Source organism: Rhagoletis zephyria, unplaced genomic scaffold, assembly GCF_001687245.7.
Source record: "Rhagoletis zephyria isolate East Lansing unplaced genomic scaffold, Rhagoletis_zephyria_1.1 Rzeph_scaffold_00038, whole genome shotgun sequence".
In the NCBI taxonomy this organism is placed as follows: Eukaryota; Metazoa; Arthropoda; class Insecta; order Diptera; family Tephritidae; genus Rhagoletis; species Rhagoletis zephyria.
In genome coordinates, this window is record NW_016157122.1 from 668411 (window position 1) to 695082 (window position 26672).

General features: G+C 39.4%; 5 protein-coding genes across 6 annotated transcripts in view; 3 read left to right on the forward strand and 2 right to left on the reverse strand.

Moving 5' to 3' along the window:
* The first annotated feature begins 9494 nt into the window (after window positions 1-9494).
* Window positions 9495-11373, forward strand: ProRS-m (prolyl-tRNA synthetase 2-like protein, mitochondrial). Of its 2 annotated transcripts, none has more exons than XM_017620299.1 (6): window positions 9495-9615; window positions 9711-9962; window positions 10027-10288; window positions 10460-11015; window positions 11073-11238; window positions 11320-11373. In XM_017620299.1, exons 1-6 carry the CDS (start codon window positions 9523-9525, stop codon window positions 11362-11364), a joined length of 1374 nt encoding a protein of 457 aa, XP_017475788.1. In that variant the 5' UTR covers window positions 9495-9522; the 3' UTR covers window positions 11365-11373. The 2 variants fall into 2 exon arrangements, with proteins under 2 accessions (XP_017475788.1, XP_017475796.1); XM_017620307.1 differs by having other exon boundaries at window positions 9559-9650.
* A 36-nt stretch (window positions 11374-11409) lies between these two features.
* Pdrg1 (Pdrg1 prefoldin-like subunit) lies at window positions 11410-13224 on the reverse strand. The gene is made up of 3 exons (XM_017620456.1): window positions 13125-13224; window positions 11734-11989; window positions 11410-11676 (listed from the first exon to the last, which is right to left on the reverse strand). Exons 2-3 carry the CDS (start codon window positions 11972-11974, stop codon window positions 11510-11512), a joined length of 408 nt encoding a protein of 135 aa, XP_017475945.1. The 5' UTR covers window positions 11975-11989; window positions 13125-13224; the 3' UTR covers window positions 11410-11509.
* On the reverse strand, window positions 12064-13166 carry LOC108366067 (G patch domain and ankyrin repeat-containing protein 1 homolog). The gene has a single exon (XM_017620343.1). It carries the CDS (start codon window positions 13113-13115, stop codon window positions 12081-12083), a length of 1035 nt encoding a protein of 344 aa, XP_017475832.1. The 5' UTR covers window positions 13116-13166; the 3' UTR covers window positions 12064-12080.
* A 90-nt stretch (window positions 13225-13314) lies between the features above and the next one.
* Window positions 13315-14370, forward strand: Det (baculoviral IAP repeat containing deterin). The gene is made up of 3 exons (XM_017620468.1): window positions 13315-13733; window positions 13810-13989; window positions 14053-14370. The coding sequence occupies exons 1-3, from the start codon at window positions 13635-13637 to the stop codon at window positions 14173-14175; spliced, it is 402 nt and encodes a 133-aa protein (XP_017475957.1). The 5' UTR covers window positions 13315-13634; the 3' UTR covers window positions 14176-14370.
* Window positions 14371-15435: 1065 nt separating this feature from the next.
* Window positions 15436-26672, forward strand: part of psq (BTB-domain-containing protein pipsqueak) — an 85510-nt gene continuing 74273 nt past the window's right edge. The window contains exons 1-3 of the mRNA XM_017620107.1: window positions 15436-15645; window positions 16613-17198; window positions 26154-26372. Coding sequence (XP_017475596.1) covers window positions 26226-26372 — 147 coding nt within the window. The 5' untranslated portion in view covers window positions 15436-15645; window positions 16613-17198; window positions 26154-26225. The remainder of the gene's footprint in view (window positions 15646-16612; window positions 17199-26153; window positions 26373-26672) is intronic.

Here is a 26672-nt window from a genome sequence, read left to right on the forward strand (position 1 = left end):
CACGGCTCTTGGGGTAAAACAATGACCAGATCCTCCTGCGGATGCAGCTACCGCTGATGGATGGTTAATCTGGGCGATTCTGATGAGTGGTGTGTTCATTTCTTCCTCTGGACCATCGGCTCATCTACCTCTGAGAGAGTTAGGTCCTCCGGTTCTCTGCCTGGGCTGTGAAGGTTCTGGCCTTCAGCCAGTTCCTCCAGCACCCTGGTGGAAGGCTGTAGAGCTGCTCGTCCGGTTGGCTCTGTCGTCGCAGTACCAGCTTCGGAGATCTTATGCCTTTCTACGCGGTGCTCTTCGACCACCTTGTATGTTTCCTTTGCCATTGCTAAAGCAGCCGCGGATATTGCAGGCCCTTCTAATCGGCGCTCATCAACAGCTATTTCTGTGTCGATTGTTGCCTCTCCTGTTGGTGCCTTATGGACAGCATCCCTAGGGGTTCGCTGCTTCAATGGCTTTACCAGAACGTCTCAATACCTGTATTTGAGCCTAAAGTTCGGCCTTCATGTACTACTGAAGGACTCTTCGTCGACAGCCACATCCAGCCTTAGGTAGCTGACCTCAACTTTTGACCTGATTCTCCAGAATGATGTATTCAGGCTTTCGTTGTAAGGTCGCAGAAGAGCCAGTGCATATTCCTGGCCTCTGTCTATACTCCATGGGAGAAAGATGGTGAAGTTGTAAGTTGGTGAGATTTCATCACCGCTTCTGGTGTACAGCGCTGGTCCTTCCCAACCGTTGACCGTCGGTACTGTGTGTCTCAGTGCCCAGACGCCCGTAAAGGCTAGTGGACGAATACATCCTTTCAGAACCTCATATTGGCCTTCGAAGTTCAAAATTGGACCTTTGGTAAAAAAATATTTTTGATTTGATTTGGGTGTAAAAAACTAAAAAAATAAAAATATGGACGTTATCCGCCTTTTGCTCTTATTTATGTGGTGTGTAATTTTTTTTTGTGCAAATTATATTACGGGTGCTATATGGGGTCAAAGGTCAGGTTCAAAATATTCTAAAAAAAAATGTTTTTAATTTTTCGAAGACCTGACCTTTGAACGCTTATAGCACCTGTAGTATAAGCTTTGACAAAAAAAGTTATATACCATTTATATAAGAGCAAAAGGTGGACCATGTTTATATTTTTATTTTTTTAGTTTTTTACATACAATAATTAAAAATAATTTTTTACCAAAGGTCCAATTTCGAACTTCGAAGGCCCATATCTTGATTTCGGAGGCTAACTTCGAAAAACGGAGAAATCACTTTTTTGCTTAAGACTCAGCCTCTCAAAAGAAGTTGGTTTGGTTCAATACCCAGCCAATGCTGTACAGTGTAATAATAATAATCTATGTATCGATGGCTGAGTGGAAGATCAACCTATCTCAGCAGCCAGTTCAAAAACGCCCTATCTCAGAAAACTTTTCAAGAACGCCCTATTTCATAATTTTATTGAAAAACACCCTATCTCAGAGTTTGGCTGAATAACGCCCTATCTCAGAATTCGGTTCCAAAACGCCCTATCTCAAACGAAAATACATTGAAAATAAGCTGAGATAGGGCGTTTTTCAATCGGCAGCTGAGATAGGACGTTCTTCAATCAAATTCTGAAAAATTTTCTGAGATAGGGTGTTTTCGAACTGGCTACCGAGATAGGTCGATCTTCAACTCAGCCATCGATATATAAATGGGGAATTTTTTGTAATTTTTTCGCGATTAACTCGAAATTCGGTGTTGTTATTATTGCAAATGTGTACGTAAGTAAAGTATTTAAAGTGGAGTCTTCTAATCTTGAGCTGAACTTGTTACTACATACAAAACCTGCGGATGAAAAACATCTTTCGGTCTCACCACTTTTAGGCTCAACTGTCAAAATGTAGTTAATGACCCCTATCTCCTCCACTACAAAATATTTGAACTTTTTTTACCAGCACGTCGATTCGATTTGAGTAGATTGATTTAAAAAATTATGTAAAACTCTCTGTTTCGCTTAAATACATTAGCGACGCTATGTGTACATTCATTTATATCTTCTCCAAAAAAGGCTCAGGCTGCAATTTAAAAATACAGTTTCAAGCCTTTTGTTAATTGTAGGCAAGGCGGCATTTAACAAAAATCATACTTCAAAATTCATAAACAAGTTTTTACTATCAATTCGATATCCCAAGTTTTTCGGGATCCCAAACCCGGGATCTACGGGACCTCAAGAACACCGGGAACCCGGGGGATGGACATTCCCAGTATGTATGTTTGTCTGTATATAAATGTTTAATAATGTTTTCAAAAAACGACGAACTCGTAGCTTACCTTTAGTTTAGTAAAAAACATTCGGCGAAACTGTTGTATTTTGTCAAATTAAGCCGCAGTTTAAAGTTTTCAAATATTCCAATTAAACAGTTTATTATGTATGTATGTACTTAGATATGTATGTATGTATGTTCACATATGCCATGCATAAAAATATTTTTTTTTTTTAGTATCAAACAAATCACTTTACACAACACAATAGCATAAAATCGGATTTATTTATTTTAGCACAAAACTACCTTAATTACTTTTCCTTCTCTCTAATTCATATCGTAAAAGGTGAACTTTTCGAGAATGACGACGTAGGTGACGACGTTTTTTCGAAAGGACAACGTTAATTCCCAAGAGCGAAGGGATATGCGCTGATTTTTTATGTTTTTAAATTTTGCTATTAGAATTTGGGTTGTTTTTGCGAAAGTATCTCAACTCTCAAACTCAGACGCAACGGAATAACAACAAAAGATACGCATCGTGAATCAGCACCGTGTCGGGCAGCGAAGCGGGCAGTAGGCGGACCGATAAGATACTCGTGCTCTTTCGTATATATGTATACATATGTATCTATGTATGTTGTTTAACAAACTCCCACAGTCCCCAGCAAATGTGGTGTATTAACACGATAATGCAGATAGTTCTTGTTTTGTTGTTGAACTTTTGTTGGACTATTGTTGTTGTTTTGTTTTTTTTTTGATTTGGACGACCAATTAATTCACCACACTTGTAGTCAACAATTAGCGAGAGAGATATTAAAAAGCACACCACATTTGTCAGAGCAGGAGCACGTTGCTTCTGCTTCTTCTTCTTCTTCGTGTCGCTCTCTCCCTCTTTTGCTGCTATAATAGACGTGTGCTACTGGCTCCACCACCTACTTTTCCACATTCAATTCTCCTTCCACACACACACACACATACCTTCGCGCTTTATATCTGCTACGAACTTTTCATTTACGTTTTTGGCTTAACTTTTCCATTCGTTTTTTGCACATTAATTAAATTTCCATATTTTCCACAATCAAAAAACAACAATTTAACGATTTATATCTTTATTTACACTTCCTCTTCCGAGATTCTGAGCACATTGCCAAACCAATGCGTCTTAATGGAAATCAATGTCGCCGTTTCTCTTCTGTCAACTTTTGCCACCTATCTAGTAGCTCGATTGCTCAATCAGCATTTGCAGCTTTGCAGGTTGGGGAGGAAAGTGCGTGAGGTCACAACACACTTTACAAATTAATAAAAAGAAAATGCCTCTTTTGCACCTTAAAGTAGTGCTGAGGAGCGGATGCGCGTTAAAAAAAATCCAAGTCACACAATGAATGCGATAACCAAATTGATGATGACGACGACAATGGCCAGGCCACTCTGATTACAACCGCGAACGCGCTCACTTCGATTGTAACTGACAAAAGCTAATTCACCTCGCCAGTTCGGCTTGATACTACGAGCAAAGCGAATGATGAATCAAGTTGAGGCCACGAAAACGAGCAAGCACTACTACTCGCTAGCTAACCGCTTGCCCACCCCACTTTTCCAAAACAAATGGGAAATATTTGCAAATAGCAAACAGATCCGATGAATATAGACGATCGACGACCAAGTGGTGGAGGATGGTAACAATCAGTGTTGCCACGGACAATTTTTATTTTCCTAGCAAAATTTTTTTAAGTTTTAAAAATTTTTTTTTTTAAGTGAAGTGAGTCCTGTCGTTTCCGTTAAACCATTCATGTCCCGGAATCCACCACAGCGTTATGCTATTATGGGCTCCCAGGTAGTTCAAAAGAGTTACACAGCTGTCCACAAGCCGTGACCCTGCCTGGCTATCCGACATAATACCGCACACACATTTGCTCTTCTACGAAGACTTCCGCCAGTAATATCGTTGGGTATGTGTCGATTGGCAGACTTTCTTGGAATCCTGTTCCAAGTATGCCTGCCACAGTACTCCCGGCAGTGTAATGTCACCAAGGTGCGCATAGCTACTGTTATGGCAACTCGGACCAATCGGTGCAGTTGCTCAATGTGGCACCTACCACAATGTGAAACCTACCAAAATCCAATCTAGCCTACTAGCCTACCAAATGGAAATAAACGTACCAGTTTTCGTAGGAAAAGCGTATGTATGTGTGGCAACACTGGTAACAATCGTGTACATATATCGTCGTTTAAAGTACAAAACCGCGTAACTGACATTGGTTGCCATAAATTGGATTTGCTCACACAAGCTCTTGGCTCAATCCGAATCCCATTCGTCCTGAAATATACTATCCAGAAATGCGATTGCTTTGTAAAAATGTTAGCATTTGGTTACAATTAACCGGTCATTTAAGTGCAAGAGGTACGAAGTGACTTATGCCACTTTAAAAATAAGCGGTTCATATGCACATTCAACCTTCTCTGCATATATGTATGCTATGTACATTTGTATCTTCGTACATATGGATATACATACATACATATGTAGATATATGCATGTACCCTGCAGGAAAACCGCGGACTATTGAATCAAATTTCTAGTTCCATACAAGGTCTTCATCGCCAAAAACGAACCAGTCCGATAGTAAGTAGATCCTCACCAGTTCAAAATCAGCGAAATGTGGGACTCCTAAAAAAAACTATTTTATTTCTCTTTTTTCTTTAGAAATCTATATTTAAAGTGACGAATTTAGAGCTGATTCGGAATTATAGAAAAACGGACGCAGAACGAACTGGATCTTATCTGTCGATTTTAGAAATAGTTCGAAACTATCGAAAAAGGGATGCAGCGGGGGGCTTGTTTAGTTTACATAGATATGTGTTTGGCGGCTTTTTCGTTCAAATGCACTTTCATTCTGCACTTCGCAGATGCTATTTCATAGTTTGGTAATACAAAACAAAACTTTGTGTTAACATATTAACATCTTGGGGCCGTCTGGAATCTAACCAATAACAGCGAGCACCTCTGCATAGTCAAAGGTATGTAAACGTATATTTCTTACAATCATTCAAACAAATTTAATTTCAAATTGAAAAAAATATTTCTTTGAAAATAATTTAAAATCGCACACGGAAGAACGGAACCGAACAGATTATAATACTTTTTTTCTTTCGTCTGGCGATTTTAAAACAGGTTCGGAACTATAGAATTTAGAACTAGTTCGGAACTATCGAAAAAGGGATGCAGCGGGGGGGCAATTGACACTTCCTAGGACATTGCCATGTTAAATTCGTGCTGGGTCTAAACGTACTATAGGCGCACCAGTTCAGAACTAGAGATTTTCCCCACAGGGTATATATTTATATACATACCCTTCAGGAAATGTTTTTAACTATAAGTTAAATTCGCGGTTTGCGGACAGCTAACTATATTATCTATGGCGATGGCCGCGAAATAGTCAAGTCTGCATTTGATGGCAACTAACTTGCAACGAAATACTTTTGGACATAAAATGTCAATAAGATTTTTTTTTTACTTTTGTACTTGTATATTCTTCCATTTTGCTGCATGCGGGGCATTTCTGCCATGGCAGATCTGTAATCCGTGATCCGGAAACGGGATTCTGACAATCGCTACGCAAAATTTTTGTAGCCAGTATTCTCTCAAATCAGTTGCAGCATAAAATAATAACAGATGTTTTATCTTATCTGCCAAATCTGGCAGTATGAGAGACATGTAACTAGACGCTGCGTATTGTCTTGCTCAATTACCGGTCTTTTGGAGATTTTTGGATATCAAAATTAGTAACGAATTCGTAAGGATCTATCCATTTTTTCCGTGAGGAGGTACTTGACATCTCTCTCAGCAACAGACTGACGAGTCCTCTGATCGTTCAGTGGTGGGTCTCATCCGAGCCCTCACTGTCGGATCACAGGATTATCCGATTTGCATTGGGAGCTGAGGTTATGACAGGTCACCCAAAGAGAAACCCCAGGAAACCAGACTGGGGTAAATACGAAGAGGTACTGAGGTTGAACCTAACCACAAAAGAGGCACAAGATAGAGAGGTGGATTGTATGGAGTTAGAGGAAACGGTCAACAAGCTGAACGGCACTATTCTGGATGCCTTTACCTCCAAGCTGCCCCGTGTCAAAGCCAAAGGGGAAAGCTTAGCCTCCCTGGTAGACACGGGAACTCTCAGTTCTTAGGAAAGAGGTGCGGAGACTTTTCAACAGGGCAAATCGCACCGGGGACTGGGAGGAGTACTCCGTCAGTCTGACAAAATACAATAAGGAGATTAGGAAGGCCAAGCGTAGCAGCTTCAGGACCTTTTGTGAGAATATAGCATCTACTCCAGCAGCTGCTAGGCTGCATAAAGCCTTAGCGAGAGACAAACAGGGACCAGGCTGGCTATTAGGCTACCTAATGGGGCTTTTTCAGGTACTGAACAGAAAAGGGCACTCGCCCTACTGTCGGCCCACTTTCCGGACGCCATTACCACCGCCGGGCATACGTTGTTCCGTGCGTTCAGGCCATCCCCACCGGACTGGAAGTTGGCTAAAAGCCTTATAAACCGGCAAACAGTGCGGTGGGCTCCGCACTCCTTCGAACGGTACAAGGCCCCTGGGGTGGATGGTGTATGTCCGGCGCTGCTGAAGCAGGGCGGGGAGCTCTTACTTCCACATCTTGTGGACATTATGAGGGTCAGTCTAGCACTGGCTCACATTCCCAAGGTGTGGCAGAGGGCCAGGGTTATCTTTATCCCGAAGGTAGGTAAGAGGGATTACTCTCGGGGGGTATTATCTCCTCTACTGTGGAGCTTAGTTGTGGACGAACTCCTACAGATACTTACTAACGAGGGCGTCCGTTGCCAAGGGTACGCTGACGACATAGTGATTATCGCTAGAGGGAAGTTCGCAAGTACTCTCTGTCCAAAGAGGACTTAACCTTGCAAAAAGGTGGTGCGCAGACGTAGGTTTAAATATCAACCCTTCTAAGGCAGCCATAGTTCCCTTCACCAAGAATCGAATTCTCCAGGGGATGAGGAACTTGACATTGGACGGGGTCGTAATCAGTGTCGCCACAAAGGTTAAGTATCTGGGGCTTACCCTGGACTCCAAGCTTCTGTGGAGGGCCCATGTTGATGCGGTCACCTCTATGGCCACGAGAGCGATGATGGTGTGCAAACGTCTAGCGGGTAAATCCTGGGGGTGCACTCTGAGGATCCTCAAAAGGATGTACACCATGATAGTGAAACCAATAGTGACTTATGGTGCGGTGGCTTGGTATTCCAGGACTACTATGGGAACGGTGAGGCAGACCCTCTCTAAGATTCAACGTCTTGCATGTGTTTGCATAACGGGAGCAATGCGCACATGCCCGACGGCAGCGCTGGAGGTAATGCTGGAACTCGAGCCACTGTATCTCTCAATTGAACAGGCTGCAAAGCGAACCCTACTTAACTTTGCGAGGGAGGGTTTCGGCAAAGGCAAGGTGTTATTATCTAGGAACAGAGACAAGCTAGGTACCCAGCTCCCCTGGCTTTGTTCCCCAGGGACGATATTAACAGAGAGCTGGTCTTCAAGAGAAATTTCAGGACCCACACTTATAACAAGGCGACCTGGTGTACCTCTATTATGGAGAGTCACATACAGGCGAGCATAATACAGTGGTACTCTGACGGCTCTAAACACCCGTGGGGATTGGAGCAGGCGTGTACGGCCCTAGGCTGAAGATTTCGGTGCCCCTGGGAACTTTTCCTAGCATCTTTCAAGCGGATGTCTACGCCATCAGTGTGTGCGCTGAGAGCAACATTCGTAGGAACTATAGGAACGAAAGGATACTTATACTAAGTGATAGCCAGGCGGCACTGAGGGCCCTCTCATCATTTGAGATCAAGTCCTCCTTGGTTTGGGAGTGTGTCGAGAGGATCAATGCTCTGGCAGAGGTCAACGATATCCAACTAATGCGGGTACCAGGGCACATGGGGGTTGCAGGAAATGAGGAAGCTAATCATCTTGCCAGAACGGCCGCTTCCTCGACCCCGATAGGACCTGAGCCCTTTCTGGCAGTAGGACACAACACCATAAAGGAAATGCTCAAAAGGGACAACAGCAAACTGAGGGAGCTACACTGGCTTGGCACTATGGGCCAACGTCAGGCGAAAAGCTTATTGGGAGGTTACAATCTGTCAAGATACAGGCTTCTCATGGATCTCCCAAAAGAGAAACTAAGAATTATTACAGGTTTTATGACGGGCCACTGTAGGCTCAGAGGGCACCTGCATAAACTAGTTAGCTGGTCCAGCGACCTGTGTCGCTTTTGCGATGCATCCAAGGAGACTCCTCTAAACCTCCTTATGGAGTGTGAGGCCGTTGCACGCAGGAGGTATAGGAGCATAGGGCACGTCTGGCCAAGAGAGGAGCACATACACTCACGGTCCCCGGGGTCTATTATTAAATTTATAGACACTCTGGGGCTGGTTGATGTGTTGTGATGAGCTAGGGGCACAATAGACTTACTGGTCGCAGTGCCATAACCAACCAACTATTTATCTATCTAGGGATCCCTATGCCCTTAAGCTTCTGTATGTTTCATTGGTGAGATCTAGGTGAGAATACTTATATACGGTTAACACCATCTTGTTCAATACGCCTTGGATCTACCCTTCAAAATTATGACCTTCAAACAATCTGGCAGCACAATTTAGTTTGTTTCTAAATTTATCGATTTATTTTAGTATAGTTATCGGCCACTTTCAGCTGTTCAATAGTGATGTGCTGAGTATTAAGTATTGATCGATATTCGTTACCGATTTAAAAAGTATCCAACACTCTCGATACTCGGTACTGAAACATTTAGGTTTCGAATATAAGCGCACATAGGCCAAAAATATGGAAAAAACGGTTCAGGAGAGACTCGCCTATGAAAACCCGAATGTAGGAGCCAATAAAGCTTTTAATACTGATTCAAATCAAAGATGTATGTATATATGTCGGTTCGAAGCCATAATGCAGAGAAACTCTTGCGAGTTTGTTAACGTATGATATGAAATATTTTTACGCCAACAAGTGTGATATCGATCCGAAACTTGTCGCCAACTGGTAAAACATTTTTCTTCAAGTTCAAGTGTTTTAGCCGATATCATATAAATTTGTAATGAAGGTATTTTTTCAAAACTTAAACGCATATAACCGCGAAGGTTTAAGGTAAAGAATCGGCATCGGGTACCGAAAATGAAGTATTGGGTACCGAAATATTTTCTAAGTATTGGGTACCGACACTTCAGCACATCACTACGGTTCAATTGCTATGGAGCGAATCTCGAGATTGTTTTGGCCGGTAGTTGTAGTACCTAAAAATGCAGTTGTTAAAAACGTGGAAGGAGTATCCAGAAGCCAGAAGGTAGCCAAACATGAAAAGAAATATTAAATCACCAAGTAAAGGAACTAATTTATACGTATATGACTATCTATGTATATGTGTATCTATCTTTTAAGCTTTTAACCGAATTGGGTTTTGTTAAGCCAGCACATAATGGCACCTATCAGCTCATGCCCATGGCGCAGCGTGTGCTTGACAAGTGTGCCGATTTGGTGCGTCGGCGTATGAGATCTGTGGGTGGACAACAAATATCAATGCCGGTGTTGACGCCCTCGGAACTTTGGAAGAAGTCCGGGCGGTTAGATGGTGATATAACCGAGTTCTTCTTATTGGAGGATCGGCACAAAAAACAATTTATCTTGAGCCCTGTAAGACGGCAGTAGTATAAAATCTAATATATACATTCAGAGATTTATCCACTATCTTAAATAGACGCACGAAGAAGCAGTAACCGGTATGTTGGCATCTATTGCACCGATTTCTCATAAACAATTGCCCTTACGTCTATTCCAAATCGGACCGAAGTTTCGAGACGAATTGAAACCTCGCTTTGGCTTGATACGATCAAAGGAGTTCATTATGAAGGATTTATATACGTTTGACCGTAATGCCGCTACAGCTTTGGAGACATACAACCAGCTGACTGTCGCATACGACGCATTATTTCAGCAACTGGAGGTGCCATTTGTAAAAGGTACATATCTAAATGAGTAATTCCGTAAAAAAGTCTATGTATTTGAAAATTGCCTTTGTCAAGGTACAATTCGACAAAAAGTAATTTTAAGTTTTTTAATGCAACTCCTTTAACAGAGCCTTTGTTTAACGTTTTTTTTCTTTATATTATTCTATCCTTTTTCGAGAAAAGTTAAAGCTGCTACTGGCATGATGGGAGGCAGTTTGTCACACGAATACCATTACCTCGCTAACTCTGGCGAGGACCAGCTTATAAAATGCAACACTTGTGACTATGCAGCGAATGTTGAAACAACAGGAGAAACAAATGATAGCAAAATCTGTCCATTCTGCAATTCCCCTGAAGTTCAACGAGTACGAGGAATAGAAGTGGGCCACACGTTTGTACTTAATGATAAGTATTCTCGACCGCTGAAAGCGACATTTCTGCAAGAGAACGGAAAACCAGAATATCTTGTTATGGGCTGTTATGGTATTGGCATCAGCCGACTAGTAGCAGCTGCGGTAGAAGTTCTTTCAACGGAAAGAGAACTGCATTGGCCTACGCTTCTGGCTCCTTTCGATCTGTGTATCATAGGTGCAAAACAGGGCAGCAAAGAAGAGAAGGTAGCTCATGAAATAGAACATCAGTTCTGCCTTTCGCTCAACGGGGTTTGTTCTGACGAGGAGGTGCTCATTGATGACCGAAACTATTTGACAATTGGAAAGAGGCTTATGGAAGCCAAAAAGTACGTACGAATAGCAAATTATTTGTGTGCATATTTATTTAATTATATGAAATGTAGAATGGGTTATCCCATAATCGTTGTGATCAGCGGCAAATCAGATGGTACAGCGCCAAAGTTAGAGCTACATTTGAAGCATGCTACAATGGAAGTTGAGCTAAGTGAAGCACTGTCTGTAATTTCCCAATACACGAGACGTAAACAGAAGCTGTACAGCATAATCTCGGTTTGTAAAAATGCTTAGCCTACGGAATCATATTAAAATTTTCTAATACATCTCGTACACATATTTCTCTGATATTTTTAGGAATCTAGCCAAAGTCTTAATATAAATAAAGCATCGTTTGGTTAACAACTCTTATAAAATGTAGAAAAATAATTATTCTATTGGAAGATGTTTATTTAATTTTTTTGTTCAAATCTTAAGTCTGATACCAAAATTTATGTTCTGCTAATCATATAGTATAGAGCATATTTGCTTATAGTAATGTAGTTAGCTACAGAATTGGCAAATTTGATTTAAGCGCTGCAAACTCTTTTCGATCAAGCGCCTTCAGACTTGTGCCAGAGTATGGTGAAAAATGTTCTAAATCGCGATGCTTGTTGACCAATATCTTTTGATCGGAAGTGATAATATTAATTTCCCGTTGAATTTGGATTTGATCTACGAAAGAGTTAAAAGTATTAAGACAACTTTTTTGTATTCGATTTCTTAATTCACCATTTTTTAAAAGTTTCAAAGCCCTCTCTCGTTCTAACTTAACCAGCATGCTGCCTACAGTAATCCAAACTTTTTTTTCGCCATTTTCCGAACTTTTTTCCACCTCCCGTATCGCTTCTCGTGTTTGTTGTCTTCGCTTGTCAAGCTCGACCAGCTCCTGTTTGTTAACCAGTATTTTGTCAGCCAACTCTTCTGTTGAATTTATGATTTCAACGACTTTTTGCTCATCGCTTTTAGGCATGTTTGTGATGATTTACTGCAGAACATGTGAATATACATATGTAAATTTCGTGTTATTAATGAGTCCTAGCCACACAACTGCATCCTAACCAATTATGTTCCCTTCATCAGCTCAGTTCTTTCCGAAGACGTCGCTCGCGTTTCCATTCTCGTAATTTTTCTGAACGAATATCGTTACGTGAACGCTTTTTCTTCGTAGGCAACACGCTTGAATTATTGTGTTTCACTGCTTCCAAATCATTTGCACCAAAATGGGTTATACGCGCAGGCTCTTGATCGGTTCCGAGCCCTGTTCGTTTCTTCCGTATTACGGTTTTAATGGGATATAACCTGCCGTCTTTTGTTGGCCCCAATCCGCTTTCCTTATCCCAACCTTGTTTTACCATCATTTGTAGACCACGATTTTTTGAAGAAATATTGAATTTATCCAGCTTGTGTTTGCTTTTAGTGGACTTCGTATTAAATTGGTGAAGTGTGGATGTTTGATGTTGAAGGCGAGTTGTATCCGAGAAAGTTTGAGCGCAGATGGAGCAATAAAAAGCCTGAGTTGGATGGTCAGAAGGACTGCGTTTTTCATCAACCCTCGATATTTCAAATTCAAGTCCTCTTTTCAATAAAACTGCAATGTCTTCGTGGCCTTTTTGCTTTGCGATATCAAGAGCTGTCCTTCCACACTTTTCTTTTATGTTTTTGTCAGCGCCCAACTGTAGCAGCATTCGAACTGCATTTTTGGCTCCCTCACAAGCAGCCATCATAAGAGCAGTCCATCCAAACGTATCACAAGCATTGACATCATTGGGCTGATAATCGAACCTCGCTAATTCTTCTATGTTATTCGAAGTGGCGTATCGAAAAAATTTAACGCGATTAAATTTTAAAGATTGGCCCTTTTTGCTGATTGATTGGCAATCAACCGGTAGCGTAGTGATAACTGATTGGTTGCTCGTAAATTTATCTGTTAGTTCCTCATAAAACTTTTGCACTTCCACGCCGTCCATTTCACATGGTAGAGAACTTTGGTGTTGGTCTTGATTAGCTTCATTGCTCTGCAATTCTAGCCCACGAACGAAACGTTTTAGCGGAAAGTTTACCCTAGCCAGTGCCCACCAGTTAGGATGCAGCTGTGCATCTCCTGACTCCATTATAATTACCCAGAAAACTTTTCATATAACAAAAAATTGCAATGTTTACGACAGGCTCTGTAATAATAAAGTAAAAATGGTTTTTAGAGATTGGAAAACTGTTTGTTACAATTTTATCGTTGTGGAAACATCGATATCAAAAATCCAAAATCCCTCCATACCAAAAAAAAAGTTGTATGAAAAAAATACAGTTTTAGTGGAATCTTTTCAACAATAGAATAAAGGATTCATAGAAACTTGAACTTATTAACAAATGACAAAATCTGGTATTATTTGATCAGAATGCTATTGCAATAATCCATCTTGTACGAACATTCCCATAACTGCCCCAACACATTATTTTCCCGAAATCCCTCAATTTGTACATCACTCAAAGCTGAATTTTGTAAAAACGCTATTGACTTAATTTTGACGTTTGCTGTCAAAAAAAAGACAGCTTTTTGAATGTTTAAAAGCAGCACAAAAAGCCGTATTGTAAAGAAGCCATTGCGGAAAAGAAATTAATTTTTATTGCAATAAATGGACTACTCAAAGTTTGGGAACATGATGGAGAAGAATCGAGTAGAGAGTTTCAAGAAATGGCCCTTTGACGATAGCAGCGCATGTAGTATTAAAAAGGTAAGAATTCTTTACAAAGTAATAAGTCGCGCCCTTCTCAAGCTTCTTTTTTCTTCGCTTCTTTTTTATGAGTTAGATGGCCGAGGCCGGATTTTACTGGAGCGGCAACGAACGGGAACCAGATACAGTTACATGCTATGTTTGCAACAAAACTCTCGATGGTTGGGAGCCAACTGATGACCCTTGGAAGGAGCATGCAAAGCATGCACCACAATGTAATTTCGTGAAGTACGGCCGAAAGGAAGCAGAACTGACAGTAGGAACAGTCGTTTGGATTCCAATCTAATTAGCAATAACTCTATCCTTTTATTAATTTCAGGTGGACGAGTTTATCAAATTATTTAGTGTTGCCGTCAAAGGACGTATGGAGCAAAACTTAAATAAAGTAATGGACCAGTTTAGAAAGTGGGCTGAAAACGAAAAGGAGAAACTTGGCAAATAAAAGATTTATTTCAGGCATGTTCTGCAAATCGGTGCGATTTACAAAATCTATTTCGGAGGATTTATAACAAAGAGGGAATAATTTTCGCACCGATTTGAAATCGTACGATTTGCAGAACATGCCTGTATATCGTGTTTCTTAATAGGGTTAGTATTTAAGTTATTAGATTAGAAATAAATTATGGAAAAATAAAGATTACTACCATTGTTGCGAATTAACAGACTCATTTGTCCGCGGTGCTCCGAAATTCGAATTTCGTTCTGAAGTGTCAAAATTTATTTGAGAAAATTAAGAAGTGTAAACTATCATGGTGTAAACTAAAATGAGATCAATTGTTTTAATAATTGTTTTCATCAATAATGAGCACAAAATAAATGAAAAAGTGAGGTGAACAATTTTGTGTGATGATTTTGTGTTGTAGTATGCAAAAACTGTTCGTTTCTTTTGCTATTTCAAACTATAATACTCCCGGGGAGTTTGTTTCTCCCCAGAAAGAAATCCTCCAATAGCTAACTCCCAGGGAGTGGCATTTTCCCCGAAGGAGGAAATTTGAACTTCGAAAAAGCTGTTTGACACTTTTTTGAGAGCCCAATTTCGCCATTTAATCACGCCCATTGCGAGAGTCGTGTCGAATAAAAGTCGTTCATCCTAATTGCGAAAGTCGTGCCGAATTCAAGTCGTTTTTCGAGAGTCGAATTTTGACAAGGTGGTGTTGAGGGCGAATTTAGATTTTCGCCGGGGTATTTCCTAATGTCAAAATTATGTTTGTTGTAAACAAGGCGAATTCATATTACAACAAACACATTAGTTTGACGTTAAGAAGTACGGCGGCGAAAGTCTAAATTCGCCAGTAACACCACCTTGTATAAATTCGCCTTGCCCCATTTACTGCGATATGTCGAAGGTTTGAAGAAAACGTCAAGCTCCAAAAGTTTGTTGTGGAGTTGCTTGCCTGAAAAGCCTAAACGGCCTCGAAAACCGCAACGCATGAAAAACCTGCTATGGAGATTTAGCTTTAAATTTTTTTTCACTCACGTTCGGGAATGCAACTCTGATTATTTGGCTTCATAAAAACATTAACCCACCGAACCATTTGTTATCTGCATATTCGCTTTCCCATTTGATTTTTGTTTAGCTCACTAGTTTTGTATGGTGCTACAGTGTTGAATAAGTTGTAATTGACGTCTCCTTAATACACATACATATGTTTGCCTATCAGACAAATTCCCCAGAGTTTTTGTTGAATGATGCTGGTGACAGCCCTTGGCCAGATATAAATCTGGGACGTTCCAGTTACGTAGCCCCGACTGACGTAGGAATGTGAAACTGACATACGTTTGCTCAATCCGCTTACTTGTCTGCTCGCATCATAATTTTTACACACTTCAGCTGATAAGTCGCAGGGCAGCGCTACCATTGATCAAAACAAATTGTGCGTTGGACTTGTCCAATCGAAAGTGATTGGAAAATGTAAGAAGTGATAATAAGGAAATAAATCTTTAAGAAAAAATAATAAAAACAGAAAAATAACAAAAAAGACATATGGAAAGCGAAGACAATGCAGCAAAGTCATAAAGCATTATAAAATCCAAAAATAGAGATGGAAGGAAGAGCGTGCGTGTGAAAAGGAAGAAGCGATGTTACGAATTCGGTGTGAATTTTTAATAATCGTCTGATTATGAAAGAGAAAAAGAGGCCGCAAAGTGAAAAAAAGTGTGTGATGAACATTGTAACAAGAAGAAGGGGAAGTAAAAGTGGAACAAGAAACATGAAAATCAATAGGTTTCGTGTTTAAGCGTACGGCAAAAACGTGTGAATGCGACAGCTATAGAACACAATGGATAACGAAAATGGCGACAAGAGACGAACGAGCGTACGAACGAATACTATACGAAAACGACTGCGATATGGCGATGAATTGGGCTGTGAATGACGCCAAGAGGTGCCAGATGTGTAAACCTTGCATCATACTGAGTATTTGGATAAATTCCTCAATTGTATGGAAATTATTACAATACTTACGAGTTAGAATTAGGGTCAGTTTTTCAGTGCACGGCCGTGGTTTAAACGAAGTTTAAACGCCCGATCTGGCTGGTTTAAACTAAGATTAGCCTGTTGTTCAATTCAAACTCGGTTTGCTTAATCTAACATTAAACTGTCACCGAAAAACTGACACTAATTGTTGCAAATTTATCCAAGGCGATATCATTTAAATTATTTAGACTGAAAATTGTTTTATACTGATATTTGGAAAAGTAAATTTTTTTTTTATTTGTGGAATGACCATCGAACCTAATTTACATGCGATAAAATCTACTCATTTTGATTAGGGATATTTTTATCGTTTACATCTGGCATACCTATCATGGCGGGCGAACGACAAGCGAACGAACGACGTGAAAAATCCATTTTCTAATTATTCCAAATTCCTCTTTAGCAGCGAATTCCTTCGTGTCTAGCATTGCGTTGGACGACTGAAAAGCTGAAAAAGAAGCTGGAAAGCTTAGAAAACTCTGTTAAAAACTCGAAACACACAGAAACAACAACAAGTGTTTAAACAGTGAAGAAATAATGACGCGAAAATTATAAGCGAAAAAATACTGCGCGAAAAACATTCAGACTTCCACATATTCGTACAAAGTGCAACATAGAGCAAGGCGATTGATTGTGTTGAAAATTTTGTGTTTGTTAAATTGAAATCATATGGAAGTAGTTGCCTCCTTAATTGGTATTAAATATTTGGGGCTTTTCTATTTGCATTGACATTTATAAAGCCGTTGCTATTTATAGTAGAACATTTAGTGCACATCGTGTACAACGGCAAAAAGTGAATCGGAACCAAATCTGCATCCCGTGGCTTGAAGAAAATTATGCAAAAAGACAACCCCCGAGTGCAGCGACGTAACAGTTGGCAGCGAAATTGAACACACAAATACGTCTAGCTTCACTAATTAATTGTCAGCCAGCGAGGGCAGAATAAAAGGGAGTAGAGGGAATTGATAAAAATCGAGAATCGGCAAAAGGCAAGTGGCATGTTTATAATAAGGAACCGGCTTGGTTACATTACAAAATATCTACATTTAGCCACTAAGAAATATGTATTGCTTCTTTTGTTTTTATGCAGTATACCAACATACAATGTAGAGTTTAAAATTGTTTACTTGTTTTGATCATGGTTCATAGTGTTTAAATTTCTTGAATTGTGAGAAAAATGAAAGAAAATAAACTGTTTGTAATGAAGCTCACCTGCAAATAGTTTTAAAACATACCACAATAAGTTGTAAACTGTTATATGAAAGATCACCTATGAACACCGTCAAAGTGATTTCTAAACCGAGTGATAATATTGTAAAAGTTCCTATGTATGAACCTAGTTAGCTGTTCTATAAAAGGATAAATAGAAGTCCAATATGATGCTAAACTTGTACTTTTGGGTACTGTTTATGAATTTGTACAACGATTTTGGGTTGCTGTGCCCAAGCGCGTGATTCGAATCAAAAACCTTTTACACACACTTGTAGACAGTTCACGCTTTATTACACAAAATTAATTTACTAAATCTGCACTAATTTACCAATAATATTGGTGGTATTTGTTGCAAATTTCCGAAATATACATACACTGATTACTCTTATTCTGCCATAAAGCAGCCACATAATACATATTTACATTTTTATGTTTATATTTACTTTACACATTACTCTATTAGTTGTTAGTTGTTTTATTCCTTTAGTTGAAACTTATTCGTCGCAATTTATTAATTAAAATTGCTATGAAAATCGCCAGTGCGCCTCCGGCCCCCACCCCTAAATCGTTGCACAAATAGCTAAACATTTCCCAAATGTATAGCTAAACATTTCCCAAATGTTTTTGCGATTATATCATAAAACCATGGGAAATGTTCGGTTTGTACAATGATTTCGTGGTGGGGAGTGGATCCGGCACCTAAAACCCCACCCATTAGAAAAAGCACGGTCCAAACTTTAAGATAACTCATTCCCCGCTCTACAAATCCGCGGGGCCCATTTGAAATGGAGTAAAATTAGCATTTTCTGGTTACGCCATCTACAGTATTTTTGTGAGAACACCTATCCGCGTTGGCGGACTTCGGCCGGGCTTATACAAAATAACCCTCAACAACAACAACAGTGACAGACGTGGCAATATTTGCAATTTTCCCTCGGAATTCGCTGTCAAATTGAGAAAGATAAATTTTATTTCGATGTGTGAACAGCCATAGACATTTCTGTCACATTCCCGATATAATTTTCAGAAATATTAGTTGCATTCCAGATGCTTCACGATTTGCAGGAACAGCAGCTTTCTCCATTAATAAACCTACGACACTAGCACAACTTCGCTCCGGCTACTGCAGCAGGTTAAACTCCTACCTGAGTAGATTGAATGAGGATGTGCCAAATGAATGTCCGGCATGCGGAGAGACCCCACATGACTCGAAACATCTCTTCGCATGTCCGGAAAACCCGACAACCCTAACGGCCTTGTGCCTGTGGACCAACCCCACAGAAGCTGCACGCTTCCTAGGGCTGCCGTTAGTGGAACTCGACGACAACGACTGAGATACCAACCGTCCTGGGCGGGGTTGTTGTAGCCGCTACAACCACAACAACAACATTAATAAACCTTATTAAAGGTGGTCAACTGGAACGACTTCCTGTAAAAACCTGCAAATCGTGAAGCATCTGGAACGCAACTAATAGTTGAAAGATGTGACAGCAATCGAGAGAGCGCAAATTGGTTTCGGATATACATATAAATATTTTAAGTTGCTAGTGCTGCACTAGCAATCTGCAATTCGCCTTTCGGAAATAATAAAATTATTGTTTAAAAAACTAAAACCTCCCTATTATAATTGCCTTTCGTACTGTCATCCGGTATGTAAGTTGAGAATAGAAATCGCTGCATCTTTTAGGCGCATCAATATTACATAGTTACATCCCGAGCTAATAAAAGGAAGGTGAAAAAAACGTCTTTCCAAAGACACTTTACATGCAAGGTGTGGCTGCTCATGCAACTGCTTTCTGAAATTTCTCATTTTAAGGATTTTAATACAGTAAAACTTTTGTTTGACATATGAAATAATGATACGTTTAAATATAAAAAAATTGTTTTCACATTTTAAATTTCCTCTCATTTCATTAAATAATTGAAGACTGTTGTGACTACACGTGAATGTTGAAATTTTCGATTCGGGTCACGCGATTGGACACAATAACCCAAAATTATTGTACAAATAACCGAACCGAACCCAAACAAATAATGAATAATCGAAATAACTTTAACAAAAATAATAATGGCTAAAATAAATCAAACAAGGGGATAATAAATTAATAAGTCCATTGTTTAAAAATAAAAATTATCATAATTGGAAAATACATAGATAAATAATAAAATGAGGAATACACGGTATTGTGTCTTCTCATCAAAACAGTTATACGGACACTGTGCAACCGATCGCAGAATGGGCAATATTAATTCAATCATATTTATAGTCCGCAGGAACGTCCTTGTAGCCTGCAGTGTCCGATGAGTACCCCTCTTAAAACAAATCTCGCAGCATTTCGACCGAGCTTATCTTTGAGAGTAAGTTATCATCGGAAAGAAGGGGTCAGGCCGGTTTTGTAACGTCAAAAATTTTTGGGAACGTTGCCTAAGTGATATTACTTGGCCAGATATACATTAAACTTGTTTACCTTCCTAGTGCTCTTATTTTAAATTACGCCGCACCAGTGTGGTCACCGGGGACTAGTAGGACGCAGTGGATGAAGCTGCAGACGACACAAAACACCGCACTTCGAACAGCGACTGGATGTCTTCTGATGTCGCCAGAACACCACCTGCTTGACGAGGCGAAAATGCTCCCCATAAAGGAGCACAACACAATGCTTTGCAAGCAATTCCTGGTAGGGAGCCACAGACGTGGACACCCGAACAGACACATGCTTGCAGAGGAGCCCCAGCCGAGGCACGTCAGAAGGTGTCTATATGAACTGACGGCCATAGTTCAGAGGTTTATAAAGCAACCCCTGGACCCGTCAGCTTACTGACAGGCTCTGAACGGCATTCACAGGGAGTCAGTCTTGAGTTATGTAGACTCCAGACCTCTGAATGCCGTTCTAGGCACACTACCATCTGACATCGACGAGACGGAGCTTCATCTGCCTCGGGAGACCAGAACCACAATAGCCCAACTCCGCTCTTGCTACTGCAGTAGATTAAACTTTTATCTGACACCCCACGACATCTCTTCGTATGCCCGGAAAACCCCACACAACTAACGCCTTTATACCCGTGGACTGTGTGGGACTTCCGTTGGTTGAGCTTGACAACAACGATTGAGATACCAACCGATCTGGGCGGGGTTGCTGTAGCCGCTACGACAATAACAACAACGCTCCCAGCGCATTTGCGGCCTGGTATTCAAATTAAACCGGTATAACTTTGAGCGTATCTGAGTTTATCCTGCTCAGGTATGAGGTCAACCTGCTGTAGTATCCCGAGCGGAGTTGTGCGCGGGTTGTGCGCGTCTCCCAAGACAGACGAAGCTCTATCTCGTCCACGTCGGGAGGCTGTGTTCCTCAAGCGACATGCAAAGGTCGGGAGTTGGTGTAACTAGAGACAGACTCCCAGTGACGGTCGTTTATGGCCGGCTTCCGGCATTATTTAACCATTATTAATTTAACAGTAACATCTACAACAATGCAAGTTGTTAGCGACACATTTTTATAAAAGAGGAATCCCACCATGCAAAACATGAGAAATAGGCGACAATCGTCCATGGCAACAAATTGGCGACTCGCCGATTTATTGCCGTAGGGAGAAATCGGAAACATTATTTCTTTTATGTCATTTTAGGAATATGTTTTCAAAAATTCCCAGACTGATGAACTCCGCGTCAACAGGATTCTTCAAAAACATATAATTTATGCCCAAGAAAGGGTTGAAAAATTAGGAAGCTCCATAGAGACGAAAATAGTTAATTTCGTTTACAAATTATAAGTTTGAGTTCAAAAACAAATGAAACATTGAGAAATAATAAAATTGTTGCAAGAAATTATTATTTAAATATCGCTTGTAGCAATCATAAAACGACTCATTCAGGTAATAAGAAAACGACTCGCCCAGGCGAGTTGCCTGTGGCGGACGTTTTAGAGCGACTGGTAATAAGAAATCGATACGATGGCGATATTGCCGGCAATAAATTTGTTGCTTAGGGCGACAAGTTTTCTTATGTCCGGCAACAAAAATTGTCTGGTGGGATACGACATAAATTTTAATATGTCTGTATTTTCTCTATTTCGGTATTAACACTTTATTAAGTGACATTTCACAAATCTGTTGAAAAATATGGAAAACTTGAAAAGGTATGTGTATGGAAATTTCTTCATACATACAGTGACGAACAAAAGTATTGGCACAGTGAATTTTTCGCCATATATGCTAAGTTTTTTATTCTAATTTATTTTCGATAATTTTTTATAAAAATATAGTTCATTTTACACCAGAAAACGTAATAATAAAATCTCTAAACTTTGTGCAAAACTCAGGAAAATTCTTTAAATTTGCACACTAATTTGCAACTTTTTATTCAGATTTTTTAAAAAAATTCAAAGTATGCAGTTTTATAGCCTATTCAAATTTAGTACAACAAAGTGCAAGTTTAAAGTTGCTAGTCAGAAGTTACAGGATTTAGTCCGCAGATAATTTTCCTGTGAGTTCATGAAAAGTGTCAAACCATGGGCAGGGTTGCATTTGTAACCAAAAACAGAACGGGGTGAAAGCAAAGAACCTTATTTTTGTTAAAAAATATAAGTAAACAACGAAGTATTTGAATATGTATAGATTTTAATAAGTATTTCGTGATGTTTCAGCCAAATCAGTGTTGTACCAATGTCATGTAAACAAATGGGCTGACGTACATTAAATATTGCTTTTTGCGTTCCCGTACGCTTCTACATCAGTTCAAAGGAACAGGGTAAATGTTGCATTTATTCTGCTCTGCGCCCGGGCTGTCAAGTTTTAGTGTTCTTTCTCAGCATCGTCACATGCATATTGCGTGCTCTTTCTTTAAAATGTTGCACTCTGATAACGTTGCCATATAAGAAAGTGGCATTTTTTCGAGAAAAGAAAACCTCATTAGTGAGAAAGTGAGTGTTGAAATTTCTCAGTTTTCCCAGGTTGCCGATTTTAAGCGTTTTATTTTTTTTTTTCAATTTGAAGTGGATAGTAATAAAAGTAATTTAAATGCAAATATTTATACATACCCTCAAACGCTCTTTCTGGGCGTTTTTGGGTTCGAGGAATCTGAATTTGCAATTTATTCTTTTAAAAACGACAGCTGCATGCGATATGTTGCAACAAACGTGGAAGGAAAGGTGCAAACAATAGAAGTGTACTCGTACCCACAACTATCAAAAGTTTTAGAAAAATTTTACTGGTTTTGCGTTCTTCTTCTTCTTTGGTGCTGTAACCGCCTAAGCGATTTTGGCCGAGTTCAGCAAAACACGCCAGTCGTTCCTTTTCTATGCCAACTGGGGCCAATTGGAAATGCCAAGTGAAGCTAAGTCCTTCTCCATCTGGTCTTTCCATCTCAGTGGGGGCCTTCCTCTTCTTCTGCTACCACCAGCGGGTTCCGAATTGAATACTTTCAGAGCTGGAGCATCGGTGTCCATTCGAACAACATGACGAAGCCAGCGGAGCGGCTTTACTTTAATTTGCTGCATTATGTCCATGTCGTTGTAAAGATCTTACACGTAAAGGCGCGTTAATCTTCCGCAAAATCTTTCTCTCGAATATTCCAAGAGCCGCCTCATCGGATGTTGTCATTGTTCATGCTTCTGCGCCATATACCAGCACGGGCATGATGAGTGACTTAGAGAGTGTGGCTTTCGTACGTCGAGAGAGGACTTTACTCCTGAGTTGCCTACTCAGTCCAAAGTAGCACTTGCTGGCAAGAGTGATTCTGCGTTGGATTTCACTGCTGACATTATTATCGGTGTTAATGCTGGTTCTTAAGTAAACGAAATTCTCTACTTTCTCGAAATTATGACTGTCAACAGTGACATGGGTGCCAAGGCGCGAATGTGCTGACTGTTTGTTTGATGACATGAGATACTTCGTCTTGTCCTCGTTTACCACCAGACCCATTCGCTTTGCTTCCTTATCCAACTTGGAATAGGCAGAACACACTTCGCGGTTTTTGATTCATAAGTCAGCAATTGCACGCTCTTGTAGTAAATTGTTCCTGAGCGGGTTTAGTTTTGCGTTCTCGCACTCAAAAAAGTTGCAAGTAAGAAAATCAGCTGATCACAAACCCATGTTTGTAAATAAACAAAATCAAATACNCTGATACCGACACTCTTATATGGTTCAGAATTGTTTGCTAAGTGTGATAGTGTATGCAATAAGAAGCTTAATTTACTGTATAACAATATTTCCCGGTATATATATGGCATTAGAAAGCGTGATCATATTTCGAATTTTGCCACAAAGATTTGTTCAATCTCGTTTAATGATCTATTGAAGGTGAGGTGTCTCGTAATGCTGCATAAAATTCTAGTCACGAATGAACCGCAGTATCTAAAGTGCCGATTACACTATATCCGGTCAACTAGATCTTCACAGCTGTTACACTCGAAATACAACACCTCAATATCCGAGCGGCAATTCTTTGTCCACGCTATTCGTCTTTGGAATGGCCTCCCATCCGCATTGAGACTTATCAAAAGCACTGTGCATTTTAAAAGCGAGCTCTACAAATTTTATGCCTAATGAAATATAACNGCCTGCAGACCAAGACGAAGGCGCTGGACTGTTCCTTTTTGAGTTATTTATTGCAAATTTTATTATTAGTGCTAGTATACAAGGAAAAAGTGAGTAAATGTATTAAGTACAACGTTTGTTGAGTTTATTTTTCGTTAATTTACTATAATTCTCCATTTTGTTGACTTTAGTGTGTACTGACTATGGTTGCCGTATGACATTTTTCGTATGCACCATAATTTTCCTCTAAATATACCAAAATAAATTTTTAAGCTACATTTGTAGCTATATCCATTAAATTACTTTTTTGATNGAAATACAACACCTCAATATCCGAGCGGCAATTCTTTGTCCACGCTATTCGTCTTTGGAATGGCCTCCCATCCGCATTGAGACTTATCAAAAGCACTGTGCATTTTAAAAGCGAGCTCTACAAATTTTATGCCTAATGAAATATAACTAGATATGTATAACTAATCGTTCCTTCTGCTGTTTTTCCTTATTACTCTATTCTTTCTATCTCTCGTTTTCCTATCTAAAATAAAGGTAGATATAAGATGCAAATATTTTCACTAGATTTAAATTGCTTTTTATGTAATTCTAATTGCGTCAGCGCTGAAATATAGCCAACGGCTGTTGCGTTGAAGCTAAATAAATAAATAAATAAATAAAGATGATGATGGGTGTTTGGAGGAGATTCTCTTATTTTTGAATGCGTCAACATGTGATATCACAAATAATCATGAGAAAAATAACTTGTTCATTCCGATATAATTAATTTATATTTTAAAAAGGTTTTTTTTTTTTTTAATCCAAAACTATTCAATATAAAATGCCAAATCGGGGGAAAATGTACCAAACAGAAAATAAATTGCCAAATAAATCGCCAATGGAAACTGTGGAGGTGATCAGCTGTTTCAAAGGTTGAAAGTTTTTGCGTTCTCGTTCTTGTGTGGATGTTTTGCCTCTTTGAGAACGAATGCCGCTAAACTCTCAGAATTTTTTCTGCTGGAGAATTTCGCCTAGAGAATACGAGTACACACCAAGGCAATTGGTCGGCCGGTTCTAAACTATGCAGCGCCTGTGTGGTCGCCGGAGACTAGTAGGACGCAGTGGATGAAGCTACGACTTACCAAAACACTGCACTTCGGACAACGACCGGATGCCTTCTGATGTCGCCGCAACATCACCCGCACGACGAGGCTCAAATGCTCCCAGTGGAGGAGCATATCACGATGCTCCTCAAGCAATTCTTAGTAGGACCCCGAACACATACTTGCTTTCCAAGTTTTTGCGTACGGAAACTCCAAAATATGAGAAGTCGTAACAGTTGTTACGAACCATTGCAAACTACATATGTATATATCACGTAAAAAAATCTAATTTTAATTTCACTTTGAAAAAATAAATTTTTGGCTGATTGTAAAGTATCAGGCAATATACGCCAACTGAAAGGAACATTAATTTCTTTTTCTGGTTAACTGCTATTCACGATCTTTGTTTTTTTAATAAGTTCAAAAAAGTATCTGCTAATAGAGAAACATCTTCTCCATAAAAGTAAAATTGGTGTAAAATAAAATTAATAAAGAATTGCTTTTCATATTTTAAGCAGAAATATTTTTTGATAAAATCAATAATAATTTCCAAATAAAACAATACGGAATCCTTATAGAAATTCAAATATTCTTTTATGTTCTTCATTTATACCCATCTACGAAGGAAGTCATGTTTTTCTCTATAAATGAGCGGGTTTGTCACATTTTCTTTAAACAGTTTCAATATTTTTTCGTTATCTTATATCTTACTTTATGGTTTCCACTTATTTTAGATAGTTTTATCGAAGAAACGTTTTTTACATACATACATATCGCCGTTTAAAGTACAAAACCGCGTATCAAGATAATGGAAGGTTGCCCACACTTTACAAGAGAGAGTAAAACCTGTCTTATTTCAAGACGGTTCCCTCTTTCATCCCTAATTATCTCTATCAGCAGTTTTCGGTGTGCAAATATCATTTTTTTCACGCCGGTCAGTTACGCAGTTTTGCGGTATCACGATACACGGCTTTGTACTTTAAGCGACGATATGTACATACATATACTATATGTGTAAACAAAAGTAGGTTTGTAGGTTTTATTATTTAAAAATTAAATATTTTTAGATAACAATTAAAATTTGACTTATTATTCCTACAGTTCATTATAAAAAACACGGCTGGCGTAAAACTGGACTAGTGGACAAGACAAGTGCATAGCAATTGCATCAAGATGGCATCCAGAAGTCACCAGTATTTTAGTCTGCGTTGGAACAACTACCAAAACACCATGACGTCGGTGTTCCAGCAGTTGCGTGAAGATCTCTCTTTTGTGGATGTAACACTCTCCTGTGAGCATGGCTCACTAAAAGCACACAAGGTAAGATATTAATATATACATATGGACATACATACATACTTACATACATATGTATGAATGTACCCTGCAAACCATTTTTTTCAGAGTATTCTGAATTGTAGAGAAATTTTAAAGAATTCGTACAGATCTCATCGGATTTTTTGCCAAATTTTCTAAAATGAAATAAAATGTGTCTACTTCGATTCTCTCACGAAATTTCTCATGAAAATCGGTAAAGTAATGAAAATAATGCTGCTATGTGAAGAGTTTCTTGCAGAATTTTTTTCAGAATTTTCTTTATTTTTCGGAACGAAATTTCTT

Excerpts from the sequence above, each read along its gene's own strand:
- LOC108366067 (XM_017620343.1), bottom strand. The coding sequence starts at position 13,115 with ATGGAGTCAGGAGATGCACAGCTGCATCCTAACTGGTGGGCACTGGCT.
- Pdrg1 (XM_017620456.1), bottom strand. The coding sequence starts at position 11,974 with ATGCCTAAAAGCGATGAGCAAAAAGTCGTTGAAATCATAAATTCAACA. Across the intron at positions 11,677-11,733 it reads TTTGAAACTTTTAAAAAATG|ATCAAATCCAAATTCAACGG; the intron begins GTGAATTAAGAA and ends ACTCTTTCGTAG.
- Det (XM_017620468.1), top strand. The coding sequence starts at position 13,635 with ATGGACTACTCAAAGTTTGGGAACATGATGGAGAAGAATCGAGTAGAG. Across the intron at positions 13,734-13,809 it reads GCGCATGTAGTATTAAAAAG|ATGGCCGAGGCCGGATTTTA; the intron begins GTAAGAATTCTT and ends TTTATGAGTTAG. Across the intron at positions 13,990-14,052 it reads GAAAGGAAGCAGAACTGACA|GTGGACGAGTTTATCAAATT; the intron begins GTAGGAACAGTC and ends TATTAATTTCAG.
- ProRS-m (XM_017620299.1), top strand. The coding sequence starts at position 9,523 with ATGGAGCGAATCTCGAGATTGTTTTGGCCGGTAGTTGTAGTACCTAAA. Across the intron at positions 9,963-10,026 it reads AACAATTTATCTTGAGCCCT|ACGCACGAAGAAGCAGTAAC; the intron begins GTAAGACGGCAG and ends TATCTTAAATAG. Across the intron at positions 11,016-11,072 it reads AGGCTTATGGAAGCCAAAAA|AATGGGTTATCCCATAATCG; the intron begins GTACGTACGAAT and ends TATGAAATGTAG.